This window comes from Denticeps clupeoides, chromosome 1 (genome assembly GCF_900700375.1).
Source record: "Denticeps clupeoides chromosome 1, fDenClu1.1, whole genome shotgun sequence".
In the NCBI taxonomy this organism is placed as follows: domain Eukaryota; kingdom Metazoa; phylum Chordata; class Actinopteri; order Clupeiformes; family Denticipitidae; genus Denticeps; species Denticeps clupeoides.
In genome coordinates this window covers 12,691,175-12,708,789 of record NC_041707.1, presented here as the reverse complement: position 1 = coordinate 12,708,789, position 17,615 = coordinate 12,691,175, and the positions used below count along the sequence as shown (strand labels likewise).

Below are 17,615 nucleotides of genomic sequence, written 5' to 3'. Positions count from 1 at the left end.
CGAATGGATGCCATGGGTCCAGTTTATGCATAATCTGACTAAAGCCTTGACTAATGACAGAGGCATGTGTGGGTTGAAGGCCAGGCAAAAAATTACATTAAATTGAAGATTTAAATTGAGGAGGAGAGCAGCCTATAGAAGTAAGTGGGCATTTGTGGAAATTTACTATCATATACTTAGTATTCTGCAAACATCAACACATCAACTGAGGATATTAACAATAAGGGATGACTAGACGGTTCGACATGGCTAATGTGACTTTGCTCTCACCTGCTTTCGTAAACTTGTAATTGTCTTTTGCATGTCCACAACAAAGTCTTGAAATTCTCTGGCAGTGGGTTCAGTTTTTCCTTCAGCTTGGACAGAAACATTTACATGGGTGGGGGAAGAGTTTTGCAGTGTGCTGCAGAAGCAAAGCATGACAAAAGTGTTCAAAAAACGTATGAAGATTTATCGTCTCAAATCTTTTTTTTGGCTGTGCATTTACCTGCCGCTTTCAAGGCCCTTTTCCGGTTTTTCCTCAGCGTAGCTCTGATCCACTGACCTCCGCCCGCGGAAATGGTAGGAAAGAGCATTGAACTGTCCTTTTGTCCTGCAGTCTGTGGGAGATGAAAACAGCAGGACACTGGTGTGAGCCACAGATTGTTTGTAGTTACTTTCCTCTTTACAATGATCACACAGAGAGCCGAGAAACAGTGGGAACAATGGGGACAAAGTCTGACAATGAGTCAGAAGCTCAGTTTGCATGAAAACAGACAACACAAGTATATTTGATGCTGTGCACGCACATACACACAGAGACATGCTGGCAGACAGACAAGCTCTCATTAGCCTTTTATGCTGAGTCAAAAAAGAAAAACGGACCTGAAATCACTTTGCTGCTTATGCTGTCCCGCAAATCATTACCCTAGCTGAACCCAGATCAGATCTAGCACTTTGTTATCTGAAGAGCCTGGAGACAGGCAGGCTTGTCTATGCAGTGGAGCACCATAAATGTGTTGTGTAACACTTGGAAAAGGTTCAGACGTTCATTATCAGTATTATGGTTGCTTTCTCAGACACATAAATTAAAATAAATTTAAGTGTAAACCATTTTGTAAGAAAAGTAAAACCATTTTGTAAGAGAACAAATATCTGTCTGCATTCACACTTAAATTTATAGTAAGGCTCTGTCTCTCTCTCTCACACAGACACACACACACACACACAGCCATCACAGCATGTGTGTTCATGTTCTGGCTCACTGTACCCCAGTACATCCTGCTGCTCTGTAAACAGTTACTATTGAGACAGAATATTCCCTGTTTATTAACTCGGCTATTGAATTGTCTGGCTACCTGGACACAAGGTCAGATTTCAAACATTAATCAAAAAACGTCATAAAATCTAGTGCAGGATGAAAATAAAATGATTTTTACGGAAGCTGTCAAGACCAGCCACTTTGCTATATTATAGCCCTTGTCATAAAGCTATATGCCAGATGTACAGATGAAAAATACATAAATAAATAAACATCAATAAAGCTGCTCAGATGACCCACAAAGCCACCCTGTTGTAATTTCAATAGGTGTAAACATCGAGAACATTTATACAGAAGACCCAATTCCAAAACAAACTGTTGCACTGAATATGTTCATTTATGAGGTATAATTATGTACAACATAAATACACAAAAACAGAGGCGTAATTTGCATACTAAAACAATGATCAGACTTTTTACTTTTCTTTTACTTCAACCCTCCTCAACCAGAGGGGACAGATAATCTGCACAAGAGGAAACCGGAAAGCACTCAAACCAAACAATCTGTGGCTCATAACACAGGACCTATAGAAGACTGTAATTGGTATTGTTCAGCAGGCTGACTCTCTCACCCCATGACCTTCGACAGAGCTGGAACAGTTCACACAGACTTTACTTCATCCCAGCCTGCAATGCTGGCTGACATAATCCTTGAACAGACAACGGATGGTGATACCCCACATCCCCACCGCTGGGTTCGTCAAACACTGATGCAAAACACACAGCACTTTTCAGTGTAATCATACCTAAAATGTATAATGGGGTCTCTATGAGACGTATAATGTCTGGTGTGATAAAAGCTTCCTTATCAGGGTTTTTCTAAAAACAGACAAAAGTCTGAAAATGATCACTGTAAATGAAAAAAGTCTCAAGGCAATAAGAACAGAACACGGAAGCAGTATTTTAAGGCATAAACACAAATTTACCTTCACAGCAGTCCTGCCACATACGCAGGTCGATCTTGGGAATGTCGTCACAACTGCTGTAGCCATGGGGAAACTGGGCCCGGCTGAAGACGTCCTGCTGAACCTGGGTGATGTTGTCTCCATTGTCACAGAGAACCCTGGCAAGGGACGCCTGCCGCAGCTGAGTCAGTTGAGCGGGACTGAACACTCCTGCATTCTCATACCAAAACCTGTGATGTCACACAACACATCAACATCCTTTAAAGGTCTCCTGTTGTTACTTTTTTTTTTTTTGCTTTTATATACGTCTTAGTGGTCCCTTTCTCTTTCTGAAATTCAGCCGTGGTGCACAGTTACAGCCACTTTTAACCAGTCCCACAGTGAGATTTCCCCTGGATGCACCATTTTGGTGTCTGTAGCTATAAATGCAGACAAGGAGGAGAGAGGCGGAATAAGGAGGAGAACGGCCAATAGAAGTAAGCGGGCATTTGTGGAAATGACATCATCAACACCATTCACCAACCACAATGTTTGGTGCAACCAGTTAGTCGTGTCGGCGGTTTTCCAGAAAAAAATAAAATGCTGTTTTACAGCATCTTGCATGACGAAACTCATTTTCCTATTCAGTCATCGAGAAGTTGGAATGCTTCGCACATTTGGAAGCCATGACCGTTGGTGGAGTTACTTTTTAGGGGAGGGGTGGGAAATTCTCTCGGCGGAAAAAGCATGAAAAACAGGAGGTAAACATTCCAGATCCGACCGTCTGAGCTAGCGCTCTCTGAACGGTGAAGCAGAATGACCAACGCACGCTTTATACATATCGCCATTTCTAGCCACTGCAGGACAATAGACAGGCTAGGGGAACTAGCCCAAAGTGAAATTTTCCTAATAGGAGACCTTTAACTATATACATACCATTGTTTTTATCCTGTTGCTTTAAAAAGGTGTCTTAACCATATTTCGTTCTGGAATCTTGACTGTAGGAAAGAAGGGAGTAAATACCTGTCCCCATCTCTCAAACGCTTGAACTGTGCAGCCAGTAGGCACATGAGTGTGGGCCCAAGTCGACTGCCAGGGACCAGGTCCTCAGCCATTAGGGCGGGGAAAAGGTCGATGTTCAGAGGAGTTCCATACAGTCTGGGACAAATGAAACATCAGAATCAAGACATGAAAAAAAGTGACTTGCATTTGCAAAAATAATGCAATGTTCAAGAGCGATTGTGCCTATGCCTATGTATTATGCCTATGTATGGTGTTGCAAAGATATTAAAATTAAATTAGCATGCTAACAAGCTAACAGTAGCCCCTGCTACCTTTAATACCACTTTGCATCTCAAAGGATGCTAGTGCATTACTTCAGTATGAATTCTGCCCTCAGTCCTACCCGGAGGGATGAGGAATTTATGCTGTCCAGAGGACATATTCTAAATAGTTTTCTCTCTTTGGGTCTAACAGAAACTGAACGATAAATTGATTACATACAGTCAGTACCAAATCTTGCACAATGTACTTTTACTTGTGTATTGGTTGCAACAACCAGGAATCATACCTCTGCAGCTTCTCCCTCACATTGGGGTTCCTGATCTCGTTTCTCAGGTCATCAAAGGACTGTGCTGTACTGAGGTTGCAGAAGACCCTGTAGTCGTTGTAGGGCGGGATGCCATGGTCACGACCCCTCTGGATGTTCATGGCGGCCAGGTCAAGTGCAACTGCGTGTGCCATCGAAAAGAGTCTCTCCGTCAGCTCAGTGTTAAGCATCTGGGTGGACACACGCATCTTTCCCGCCACCCCGAACAATCCACGCAGGAGTGGGTCGATGCCTCCCTCGTTAACAATTCGGAAGGGGGAGAAAAAGGCCTTGTGCAGGGAGATATGTCCCTGAGGGATGGCCTGGAAATTCTCATCGAGTCTGTACAGGATGGGGTTAATGAGTGTGTGACCGAATCTGAACGCGGCAGTGGCAAAGGCGTTGAAAATGCCGGAGTTCACATTGGGGTTGTAGCCATGATACTCGCCCATCCGCTTAATTCCTGCCTCGCCCAAGATCTTGGGCAGCCATTGGCTGTAGGTTATGTGCTGCATCTGAGCTCCCACAATCTTGCGCGCCTCATGGTAAATGGTGTCACCGTCCCAGTGGGGGTTGAGGCGCAGCAGCTCTGTGGCAATGCGGTTATGCTCGCGGAACCATACAGTATGCATGGCTGTCAAGGCCAACTGTTCATTGGCTCGGTGGTCACCAGCCAGGAAACAGGGGATAGGGCTTTCATTTTCATCGCGCATGCACTCAGTCGGAGGGCCTGCGGCGAAGGGCAGTAAGGGCTTCCCCGACCTCTGCACTATACCCTGCCTCAGCAGCCCCCGCTGGCTGGCCAGGTCACGGATCTCTTCCGCCTCATGGTCTGAGCTCCCATAAACATTGGAAGCATCGATGTAGGATGTGAGCTGGTTGATTTGCTCCCGTGGATACACTGATTTCATGAGCAGGGAGGTCATGCCGCTGCCACATACCGGACTGGAACGCACAAAGAACATGCACCGAGCTCCACTTCTAAGCTGCCGAGGATCGTTGGGAGGAAATATGATGGGGAAACAGGGTGGATCGTTGGTGCACACCGAGGCACAAAGCTGTCCATCAGAAAAGCGTGATTGACTGAGAGCGGCCACGGTCGCATCTAGGTCATGGTCCAAAAACTGACCCCACTGCATTAACATGTGGGTGTAACGGTCATCTGGAGTGATTGTTTCTGTCCCAATCATGGTGGTAGAGACCAGTCGTGGCAGGGGCAGTTGGAAGCCATTGTGCCTTCTTACCGTGGCACCACGGGGCAAGTTGAAACCGTTGTCGTAGACAGATTTGAGCAAACGCTCAAAGGCGGTCAGAGATGCACCCCACATAGGGTGCTGCAGGTTGTTGCAGGTCCCGTCATGGCTGCGGTACTTCTGGTGGAAGCAAATGTCAGAACAGTTGTTGATGCGTCGGTGTGCAGTGCATCCCGAAAGGTTAGCAATCATATCTAGGAAGCGTGGGGACACCAGGTCGTTGTAACGGAAAGCTAAGGAGAGAATAAAAAAGACAAATTCCAAATGCATTAGGAATTTTATCATGTATCCTTTTGGGTAAGATGAGTTATTTTCCATTTTACACTTGACAATCTGCCATGTCTCAAGTATAGCAATGCATGCCACAATCAATAATTTTATATATGGTTAAAATACGTCCCAGACAAAAGTAGGCATGTATCTGAAAAGCAGCTACTGTTTAAAAGTATTGTGTAAGTGTTAAGACATTTGTCAACCAAATATAGAATTCTTTATTAACACTAATTTCAAAAGTCTGTTCTCACTGCCTCTGGTGGGCTGGCTACTTCACCTAGGGTATGTCCCAGCCCTGTGCCTACTGAACCACAATAGTACAATGGATTAAGCAAATATTAAAAGAGAAATTGTGTAGGTCTTTCTTTTTATGTAGGAGGCAGATGTGGAATAGGATACCCCCATGATTATTAACTTAAATACTTTTTTTTTTTTAACTTTAAGACCTTTTTAAAACCACTTTAAATTAAATTTAAGACCAACGTTGCACCTTTCTTGGCATATGAAGGGCTCGAGCCCTAAAGGGTCGAAGGCCCTATTGTATCTGTAAGGATTATTATTATTATTGGAGGTTTTAGGCATTTTTGAGGACATTCCCATGCTCAAAAACTCTTGCCACCAACTGATCACAGAAAGGATGAGCTTTTAGTTTTCCATATTGTGACCGGACAAATTTGGGCAGTTCCATTTGAAGCACTGATAACGACTTTATCATATGTTGAACAGTGACTTAATGCTGACATTTCAAACACAACGTAAGTGTTTTGTACTTCCTGTGTAAAGACCTACACGCCCCAAAACTGGTACACACGTCTGTCGTCTTAAGACAAGCACATTTCTAATTGACGTAAATGCATAAGAAATAAAAAAAAAATTCTCATGTCCGAAACTTTTATGTTCAGCACTTAATACAACATCCAATAAATACCAAAATTGCTCAGCATTGAGGCAACAATTTCAGCATTCCATGTGTCAAAAATCTTATTTTTAGCTTGAAAGTTATGACATTGCAGATCCTTTAATTTCGCCTGTTATTTTCACCTCCGAAGGATGAATTGGATGAATGACGTTGTATCGCGGTGTTTATTAATCTGTTGTTTATTAGCCTGGCTCATACCTGTGACTTGTCAATAACTTTTTAAGTAAGAAAACTAAATTTAAGATTTTTTTCAACTTTTTAAGACCCCACAGGTACATTGGTGGAAAAAGGGGGCTCCAGCTTAAACTGAACTTCATACTGCTCAACTTGACACAGAGTGTAGATGTTTAGGTGATTGTATTAGAATGTCACATACATACATTAAATAGCTTTAAATGAGTGGGTGGAAACAAAAACAAATGAAAGAACATTTGCAATGTTAACAATGGCTGATACTAGCCTAGCTGGTAAGCTGCTTTGTCCTAGGGTTGCCAACCGTCCCGAATTGTCTGACACATTATGAAATATGGGTGACAAGAAAGTATTCCTTTTTGGGGTTAAGAAAGTTGGCAACCCTACTTTGCACTCACAACTGCAAAGGAGTCACAGCTGAAAATGCACTGTTGTAAACTCGTACAATGCCATAACGTATCTTGGAGATTCTTGTTTGGATCCTATGTCAGAACTCCTTCAAAACTTAGTAAAGTTGTTACAAACATCAGTAAATGCCCTACGTGAGACAGTCAATACCCTTCAAAATTGTCTCACCACGCATCGTGGTGACGGAATGCATCGCCTAGAAAATTTCAAAAGTGAGTTCTTACTGTTTCTTACTGATGTTTCACAAAATTAATTGACACTTAATAAAGTGTTTCCTTCACTTAGGTTTATGGGGAATATTTTGGGCAAAAAGCTGGTCAGCAACAGGTCAGTGGAAAAAAGACAAATATCTGTCAACTAAGATAGCTTCCCAGAACATTTCCCAAAAATGAAGCACATTTCAGGGAATGCATGAGTTCTACTCTGCACTGAAGAGCCCAGCAACGTAGGCCCTGTTAAATAGCCAGGTGGCGTATGATAAAGTGCCCCAGCATGAAGGTACGTGGTCTAGCAAAGCCTATTGGGGAAAGCTTCATTGCAGTCCAATAATCCAAACAGGCTAGGTTGTTTTATGCAGGCGGGTTAAACCCCTGCTGTGATCTGTCAGGGCCCTGTGTGACAATGAGTGCTTAGCTGTTGTCATAACCTGTAAAAACAGGCAGTCGTCTCATGTGCCTGAAAGCGCCACATTCTTCCCTGGGTCCTATGTTCAAACAAGGCGACCCAATCAGCTTGTGTCTGTTAAACAGGGCTATGCAATACGGACGTTTTATGTGCTATAAGGTTTAAATGCATTGGATCTGTTACCTGGTTTCAGTCAAATGACACTCCACTCTCCTGCCAAGCCTACCACTGCATTCTCCTTGATCGGCCAACATCAGTTCTCACACTGATCATGATTACTCATTTATATGAGAACATTAACAGTACAGGTTTATTAGAGGAGAAAGATGTCTCTATGCAAGACCCAAACGACCCTCAAAACAAAGCATATACTGTATGAACCATGCTTTGATGGTTTTTTTTTCATATATAAACCTGATTGACTTCTGACTATAAGCCAGGCATGAAAAATGCCAGGTACACCAATGCTAATGATGAACATTTGGGTAGAGGGAGTTTTGGCAGGCTTTGTATAAACAATTTTGAAGCAATAAAAAGAACAGGGAAAATTCTATACTGTAACAGTCCTCTTTTCTTACTTGTCCCATTGGTGTCAACCATCAGGCCTTGATTAACATGCCTCTGAATGAGGAGAAGGGTTTGCTCAAAGATTTCTCCTGCCCGGGCCTGCTCCACTGTGTAAGGATCTCTTGGGTACCGGAACAGAGCCAGCAGCTCTCCAGGGGTCCGTGGGGAGCTGGAGAGGTGACATAGCAGTGAAGTTATATTATAAATTCTTTTAATCCCTATAGCAAGATTTGTCAAAGACCTAGTCACCTTTATGAACAGCTGTCTAAAAAGATGCCCAGCCAGCATAGACAGTTTTATTTATGGATAAGCCCTCATAAAATACTCTGTTTTTTATAAGTTTCTTATGCCATACAACCAGTTCCACATTAATTACTAGAATTATTTATTTTTTCATTCAGACAACTTCACTTATCCATCCTTCAAAATAAGTACATGAATTGTTTGGGTATGTATGTTTATTCTACTACTACACTGCTGATTACATTGAAATAGCTACAGCAGAATGCTCTCTGAATTAAATGTCCTTCTTAAACAACAATCATGTCAGTAATTTATCTTCTAATGCAAGTTTTTTTTGTGCTAAAAATGCTCACATAATACTTATGTGGACATATATGGGCAAATGTCATGTTGTTTATGGACAATGTAGTGATATTTTCAACATTCTGTCAAATTTAGATATGTACAATATATTTGAACTGTGGCAAAAGGACATAAGTGGTTGTGGCTTTTTTGCAATGGAAGGAGCTTGCGGAACAGGGGTGGAACATTTACATTTACGACATTTATCTGACGAACTTATCCAGAGCGACTTACAGGGACAGTCCCCCTGGTGTCACTTAGGGTTAAGTTTTTTGCTCAGGGACACAATGGTACTGCGTGGGATTTGAACCTGGGTCTACTGGTTCACAGGCGAGTGTCTTACCCACTAGGCTACTACCCTCAGAACAAAAGTTCTGATTTATTAATCTAATAAATGTAACATAATCAAAACAGCCTCAACGACTGTTGCTATGAGCAGTTGCTATGTGACCATTTCCAGCTACTTTAGTGCATTAAATGCACATGCCAATCTCCTATTCTCATTAGCCTCATTTCACAGGAATGAAGGGCAGGCTGCATTGCTGAAGACAGCTGATATGACAAAATGCCTGAAACGCCTTAGATTTCCAAAAAGAACATAAGAACAGCTTAAACTAACCAAAAAGAACATAAGAACAGCTAAACTTACCGAGTAGCCTAATTATGACTATCTATTGCAGCCTACAGATGGATTTTATTTCTTATACACATTTTTTATGCACAATTTTCAGGATTTTTTTTCAGTCTCTTATTTCAATGGTAGGTTTATTTGAACAGTAAAAGAAACAACAAATAAAAAAACAACAAATAACAAGCGCTCTGGTAAGTCCATAGTGTGCACTTGACGTTACCTAACTCACACTTCCAGGTTGTGGGTTCCTTATCACCTTCTCTTCCCAGGTCCCTACGGCACGAGTAGGGGTCCTCACAGGTGTAACGAGCGTCAGGTGCGGCTTTTTTTTTTGTCTCTTCCGCTCTCCTACATGAGCCCCGTATGATCCGGACTCTGGATCTGTCCTCCAACACATACCCTGGGGTTCCCCCGTTCCCTGTGTGCATGTCACCTGTGTTGGTATGTGCAGATGCTGTTGAACTTCTACTGTGTCGTGCTGTATTGTGCATAGCCAAGATGACTTCTTGGCTGTGTGTGAAACCACAGGTAGCGGTGCAAGAAGAACAGAGTGCAGCACGGGCCCTTCAGCGCGTGGAGTGGTGGATGATTTGGAAACTTTTCCTTTTCCCCCCAACTTGGAGTCTGTCTTTTTCTCTCCCTCCCCTTTGGTTCTGACAATTATTCAGAGGAGGAAAGTGTTGTGGTCAGATGAGACCAAAATCAAGCTCTTTTTATTAACTCCCCATTTTTGGAGGAGGAGGAATGCTGCCTATGACTCCAAGAACACCGTCCCCACCATCATACATGCAGGTATAAACATTCTGCTTTGGAGGTTTTTCTGCCAAAGGTACAAGACAAATGCAAAGCATCAAAGGGGTAACATACTCACCTATGAACCAGAAGACCCCAGTTCAAATCCCACTTACTACCATTGTGTCCTTGAGCAAGACACTTAACCCTAAGTTAAGTCCAGGGGGGACTGTTCCCTGTAACTACTGATTCTAAGTCGCTCTGGATAAGGGTGTCTGATAAATGCTGTAAATGTAAATTCCAGCATCACAATGATCCAAAAAACATGACAAGAATTAAAAATATATATATCTGCGGAGGGAGCCTATGGTTTGTGTTACCAAACATCAGCCACAAAACATTAATGACTTGTAGAAGATCGGCAAACATATTTCTTTCATTTATGAAATTGCTAATTAATTTATAACTATTTTGAAATCCATTTTTATGTTTTGTTTTTATTATTGTTCTGTCACATATACACCTGACTGTATATGTTTATAAAGAATTACATTTTGAACAATGATAAGCACTTCATATTTTGGTGGAATAAAGAGCAAGTATCCATTCAATGCAACAGCCAAATAAACAACAGGTAAAAAACTGGGATGACCTGTTGAGGTGATATGAGTATAAATACCTAATGAAACTGAAGGTTGTTCATGCCATGATGTGCTGCTGAAGTACAGAGGCTCTACATGGCCATTAATAGTACAAATTTCAAGTATATTTCAAGTATGTACTCTTGATATTTGCTGCTCTGCATTCTTGCATTCAAGTTCACATTCTGCTGGTAAATTCCTAATTTTCATTTTAGTGATTGGCTGTAGACAATAATTCAGCACACAAACACAGCTACAAGGGTGTATGTAAGGTAAATTCCGGTATACAGAGTGCACCGATATAAAAGGCCGCACCTATTAATTTTTAAAGAAAAAGGGAATTATACATAAATAAGGTGTACTTGCCTATAAGCCGCAAGTGTCCTCATTTAAACATGCGATGGAGCAAGGAGCATGGAGCAAGGCTTTTAATTAAATATTTGCCAGTTATATCCAGAACTACAAAGTGAACTGCAAATGCTTTTAAAATTAAAATCAACAGTTTTCAAAGTGTGTGAAAAAAGTAGTGGCTTATATGCTGGAATTGATGGTACTCAGCAGCACAATGTCTCAAGTGGGCCTGCTTGAATGGTGCAATGCATGCTGGGTCAAGGGCAAATGGGGTGGCTTACCCATCAAACAAGTGCCTTCTGGTTGAGTTGATAGCACTGTCAATGCTGCGGATGGCCTCTTCAATGGAAGAACGGACAAATGGGTCCCCTTCTCTGCTCACTGGGGGCACTGAGAGAAACAGGGTGAAAGAAAAAGGAGACAAAAAAGGGGTAAACTGTAGCACTACAACAGAAAATAATCTATAAGATTTATTCCATCCAGTGTGAGTTCATTACTCACCATTGACTCTCAAAACCATGCTAGCTGATGAGTAGCCAATCGAGTTGCGAGCGATACACTCGTAACGGCCCTCGTCAGCAGGGCCCACATCATGCACCTCCAGATAGCCATCTGGATTAATGTGGAACTTGCCACTTTCAGTCACCTGGACACTGTCCTAGAGGTCAAAGAGAGGTCACTGTGGTTATACTCTACATACAAAATACATTTTTCAAAGGGAAAAGTAAATTGTCATGACCTCCACCAGGTGTTCTAACCTTATGCCAGGTGATGATGGGTTCTGGCTCTCCTTGAGCGCTGCACGGAATCTGGACATCCGTGCCAACATCCACTGTCACATCCCTTGGAGCATTTGTGAAAACAGGCGTTACTGATGATTCAAAAATACATGTTAATGATTAAACGAGCGCTCATTTCAAAGACAGACAGAAACACACCAATGTCTCAAAAATAAAACCCTTGAGTATTATAAGAAGTTACCTTAATACATTGTGTAATACATTGTCATCTATTTGTATTTAGGATTGGGTTGAATAATGGCTTTTCTATTACTGAGGACTTATGTCTTAAATAGTTTTATAACTAACTAAATAAATAGTATTTATATGAATGAGAATCCTTTATAACTGGTTGACTCCCGATGGGGGATGTTGTTAAAGAGTTCGGAATAGGGCTAACGTTAACGTCATAGATTGTGTCAACACAAAATATGCGCACCAATGTGTTGGATCTAAAACAAAGATGCCATTTCAGCAGTGCAAGAAACGCGTTAGTTTGTCAAAGATGTGGAATCCTTCAGTGTAAAAAGAAAATAATTCCGTAATTTGTATTTCACACTCAATGTTGGAGTAGACTATAAGAGGACACCTTAAGAGGGAGCGGTATTTCTGCATGGAAATGATTTAGTCAAAAAAGTCAATATGGCCAATATTTTTGCAAATAGGTTAGGAAGGTGATGATACATAGACATATATTACACAGAGAACTGCATAAACATTGAATAAACATTGTACACACCTGTTCTTTTAATTTTTTTATGTAATGCTACCTCTGATATTATTTTAGGATGTTAAAAATTGTTAAATAGTAAAATAGTTAAATAATTTAAAAAACAATTGTTTTGCCCAGCTATAGGATACAACTTTTTTTATTAACACATTTGAATTTGTATAAATGTTGCAATGAAAAATGTCTCTTACAATAGCACAGCAATTTTAATCAAGAAGTTATTTCAAACACATAAACTGATTACTTGCTCATGCTTGAAGAGCAGGTTTCTTTCTGTACATCTTTGGAAACCATGTATGTCGCAGCTTTGAAGTGAGACCAGGAATATAATCCTTTCACATCTGGAGTGCCGTTTCCTCAAAGTGCTCAAACCAAACACTTTCACCCCCAGAAGAAAAACACTGCATCCGACACTGCATGACACCTGGTTGCAGCGGATCACTTTCACTGCCCCGAGCCGTACGTTGATCGTGCCTACAGCAACGTTTGTAGCAACTGTAACAGCAGAATGAAGCACTTTTATGCCTTTTAACAGACCATGCATGTGCAAGGCCCTAAGTTCTGTCTCCCCAAATGTTACACTTCACAATTAATCACACGCAGCCCCTCTGTGTAGATTTTCATGTATACAAAGGTGTCCATTATGTAGCGTGCGCTTTAATGTTTGTTATAACAGCCATTACAACATGGAAAACATCTTGTCATCACTGAATTACAGACTTCCTTGTTTCCTGGGGTTGTTGTACAAGCCTATAATTTTTGGGGGTAGGCTTCAGAGCCGAGCATCCCAGTTGCTTTTATGTCTGTTACTGGTGCTTCTTTACAGGCATTGTCATTGTAATTGTGATCTTTACAGGCCGTGTAAATGACAAATTAGCAATAGGAGTCAACCTTTCAAGCCCCTCACACTCTGTAGCACTGAAGCTAAATATCAGAGAATTTCCCAGCAAAAACACGTAGGAAGTATATATTTGGTGTTTCTCAATGTGTGTATTTAAAGCCTGAAATTGAATGTTGCTGATGAGACATAATAAAGTTAAAATCCCAGAAAAGTATACCAATATCTTGTGCAATATATGTACAGAGACCAAAACCCCATTAAAACATTTATGGCACCGTTATCACATAAATAAATGGGCTAAAAGGATGAAACAACTGCCACCATTCCAATGAAAAACTAGGCCAGAGACAGAGGTGATTCATATTTAAGAATGTGCACAAAATTTTCCTGTTAGGGAGACCTGAGGAAGGAACTGTTACCTCGCTGCTGGATGTTAAGCTGCACGGCTGCAGTCACCGTGCCCACCGGACTGACTGCCTGGCACTCATACTGCCCCTGGTCATGAGGTGCCACTCGAGAAATGCGGAGGGTGCCAGTGGAAAGAACTACATGCCGTCTGTCCCCTGGCAATGGACTGCCTGTAAGGTACGAGGTCAAATAAATTACAGCACAGTACACAGTACACAACTGCATTTGTGTCTTTAAACAGTTTGAATTGACAATTAGGAATCACCTCCACGTGTCCAGGCAATGACAGGCTGTGGGTATCCTGTCGCTTCACAGGAGAAATCTACAGTGTGCCCTTCCACCACAGACTGGTCCTGTGGAGTCACTGTGAACTGCGGCACAGCTGAGAAAGCACACAGTGTTTAGTCATCAGGATAACACTGCTGTTTATCATGTTTTCTGCGATTTGACAGTTGCTCCTACCCTGCACAATGATGTAGGCAGTGGCATGGATTGTGTCCACATTATTGCTGGCGAAGCAGGTATATTGGCCTCCGTCTGCCTGGTTGACGTTCTGAATGTAGAGCCCGCCTGAGGGCGTGATGTTGATGCGGGAGTCAGTGGGCAGGGGCGTGCGGTCCCCGCGGGTCCAGGAGACGCGAGGCTGGGGCTGACCTGTGGCACTGCACTCTAGAGTGACACTCTCACCCACCAGCACCTCTGTGTTCTGAGGCTGAATGACGAAGCTGGGCCGCGCTGAGGGGTAAGATCAATCATATCAGTAATTCTGTTATTCTTATATTCTCTGTTTGTAAAGCTTAATAAAGTGGACAATCACATATATTTGTCCCTCAACAGAAGTGAATATTTGGTTGTGCCAATATCCAAAAATCTTTATTATTTTAACCTTTACAAAAGATAGGCACTATTGAAACACCCGTCAGTTAAGAAAAAACTGTACAATTACAGTAAAGCAAAGTTATTGTCATTGTGTTACACACTCACAGCACACAGTGCACACAACAAAATTCTGATCCGCCGAGGTGCCACTGAGGTGCCATCGAGCAAAGCACCGTCCCCACTGCTCCCTGGGCGCCTGTCATGGCTGCCCACTGCTCACTCAGGGTGATGGGTTAAATGCAGAGGGAAGATTTCACTGTGTGCACCGCGTGCTGTGCTGCCGTGTATCACATGTGACAATCACTTCATTTCACCACCCCACAGAGGACTATATGTCAGAAGTGGGACAAAGTCGCAAGGCGCAAAAGGGTTCAGTGATTATAAATGTGACAGCCCACATGACATTGATTCCAATGTTAATAAATCACTCTCTTCATAAAATAAATAAAAAAACACATTTCTGTGGTTAGGGTTAGCTCACTGACAGGTTACTATCGCTTAGAAACATATCAATAAAGCAGCATAACAACACTGTTTGCTTTATAAGAACATAATTTTACTATGAATTTATGCTACCAGGCATATTTTCAAATTAGTATAAAATGTAACAAGATCAAGAATAATGACAAGTAATTGTGTTTTTGTAAAGAGAACTTGGCCTAAATATGAAGATTTGAAAGACAGTGCAGTGGAGACATAGATGGACATAGCATTAAATTCAGAATACTTAGTGCTTCAGTCCAGTCAGGATAAGTCTAGGAACCACTGGAGCTGGAAAGAAGCAGTGACCTCAGAAGCAGTGTAGCGTGACTGGCTGAAGGACACTCACATGGTGTACCAAAGTAGCGCAGGGTGACCTCTGATGTCTTCACCTCCCCAGCCACATTCTTGGCCATGCACTGGTAGACGCCCTGGTCAGTCTCCCGGGTGTCCTGGATCATGAGTGTGCCATCCTCCAGCAGGTTCAGACGTGTGTCGTCTCTCATGTTCAGTGCATTGCTGATGTGAGAGAGAAAAAAAGACATCAGACAGTGTGTGTACCTGACTGTGTTTAAATGAACATGTGGTTCATCAGTTTGTGTGGTGTACGTGGCATAAATCATGACTGATCACTCCTGCGGAAGGTGGTAATAGCCTAGTGGGTAACACACTCGCCTGTGAACCAGAAGACCCGGGTTCAAATCCCACTTACTACCATTGTGTCCCTGAGTAAGACACTTAACCTTAAGTTGATCCAGGGAGACTGTCCCTGTAAATACTGATTGTAAGTCGCTCTGGATAAGGGCGTCTGATAAATGCTGTAAATGTAAATGCATTTGTCTTCTCACCAATTATATCACACATTATACATTATACTCATGTTTGTATCAGTCTTTATCTCACAAAGTATGCAACTAAAGAAGAAGAATACATAAGATTTTGGGGGATCGATTAACAGAAATGGAGCATGGAAGTCACAATCACATTTTAAGTCATGAAAAATCAGAAATCCTTGTTATTACTAGAACTTGTGAAAGTGAAAAAGTGAAAGTGAAGTGAAAGACTGCAGCACAGCATACGGTGCACACAACGAAATGTGTCCTCTGCTTTTAACCCAACACCCTTAGTGAGCAGTGGGCAGCCATGAGTTTGCTCAGTGGCACCTCAGTGTCACCTTGGCGGATAGGGATTCGAGACCGGCAACCTTCTGATTACAGGCCGCTTCCTTAACCGCTAGGCCGCCACCTTGGGTAGTCCTTTATATCGCCGTAGGGACCATGCTGTTGTAATGTTTCAGCAGTAGAACAGGACAGACAAAACCAAACAATGTCTTTAAAGAGCATGTTTTTATGGCAGCTTATGGCAGTATCTAGTTTCCCCTGTGGCATAATGGTGTTTTGCTCACTTGTTTCTTAGCCAGATGATTTGGGGCTTGGGGTTGCCTTCTGCCCGGCATGTGAAATACACAGTGTTCCCTGAGGTCACGTCCACGTCCTGCGGTTCTGAGGTGATCCTGGGGACCTCTGCAAGTAGAAGACAAAACAAAACAGGGTTTACTAGGCACAGCCCAGCCAAGGAAGTACTGAAGGAGAGAATTCACTCCATAGAAGGTCTACCTGGTGCCTGTATAACTGCCAGCCTGTCCCTCTCCCTTGTTCACTCACTTTCTCCCCTCTCACCAGGCTGCCTGACAGGCTATGTCATAATGTCTCGGCACCAAACCAAAGACACAGGCGGACTCACACATAGAAAGCCACACCAAACCAAACCTTTAACCAGAAGCAATGAGAACAGCGTTAATATATGGTTAACCCTGAAGATTTCAGTGAAATCAACTATGTCCTATCAGACAGAGGTTAACTATGTGAATGAGTCCCTGGAGATGGTTGGTCTATTACATTTACATTTGTGCCATTTGGCAGAAGTCCTTATCCAGAGTGACTTACAAACGTGCTTTCATGTTACCATCAATGAAGTGAACAGTTCTGGTTCACTAGGACTCCAATTATTCACTCTGTTGTAGTTTTTCTTACATAAGTCAGACTATAAGAAACTTACAAGTTAGTCTAAGTATTGTCTAAAAAGAAAAGTCTTGTGCTGCCATTTGAAAATACTTTATGACACTTCAGATCCAGAGAGATCTAAATGCAAAGGGAGGTTTTCAGGCCCAGCAGGCTTAGCTTCTCAATCAGGTGCTGAGGAATGATGGTGGAGGGTCGGAGAATGCAAGGTACAGCGTGAGGTATAATAAGGGCTGTGAGGTATGCCCCATGTTTGGCTTTGTAGGCAATCATCAGTATTTTGAATCTGATGCAGGCAGCTACTGGGAGTGTCATCGGCATAGCAGTGGTAGGATAACCCATGTAAGGAAGTGACCTCACCAAGTGAGCCCTGAAGGATGCCAGTGTAGAGTCTGCGTGAAGCAAACGCTGATTCTTTCCAAGTCACTTGGTAAGGTAGGAAGGTAGGAAGCAAACCACTGCCATGCTGTGCCCCAAATTCCAAGTCTCTTAATCATAGAGTCATCTCAGTATAATAACCTGCTCTGAA

The 17,615-nt window shown here is 42.3% G+C and overlaps 1 protein-coding gene across 1 annotated transcript in view; it reads right to left on the bottom strand.

Moving 5' to 3' along the window:
* Positions 1-17,615, bottom strand: part of pxdn (peroxidasin) — a 48,235-nt gene that overhangs the window by 4,149 nt on the left and 26,471 nt on the right. The window contains exons 8-21 of the mRNA XM_028971279.1: positions 16,471-16,588; positions 15,415-15,584; positions 14,169-14,441; positions 13,972-14,088; positions 13,718-13,876; positions 11,707-11,819; positions 11,450-11,606; positions 11,230-11,338; positions 8,020-8,177; positions 3,755-5,258; positions 3,208-3,342; positions 2,227-2,435; positions 488-599; positions 271-403 (exon numbers count right to left, since the gene is read on the bottom strand). Coding sequence (XP_028827112.1) covers positions 271-403; positions 488-599; positions 2,227-2,435; positions 3,208-3,342; positions 3,755-5,258; positions 8,020-8,177; positions 11,230-11,338; positions 11,450-11,606; positions 11,707-11,819; positions 13,718-13,876; positions 13,972-14,088; positions 14,169-14,441; positions 15,415-15,584; positions 16,471-16,588 — 3,467 coding nt within the window. The remainder of the gene's footprint in view (positions 1-270; positions 404-487; positions 600-2,226; positions 2,436-3,207; positions 3,343-3,754; positions 5,259-8,019; positions 8,178-11,229; positions 11,339-11,449; positions 11,607-11,706; positions 11,820-13,717; positions 13,877-13,971; positions 14,089-14,168; positions 14,442-15,414; positions 15,585-16,470; positions 16,589-17,615) is intronic.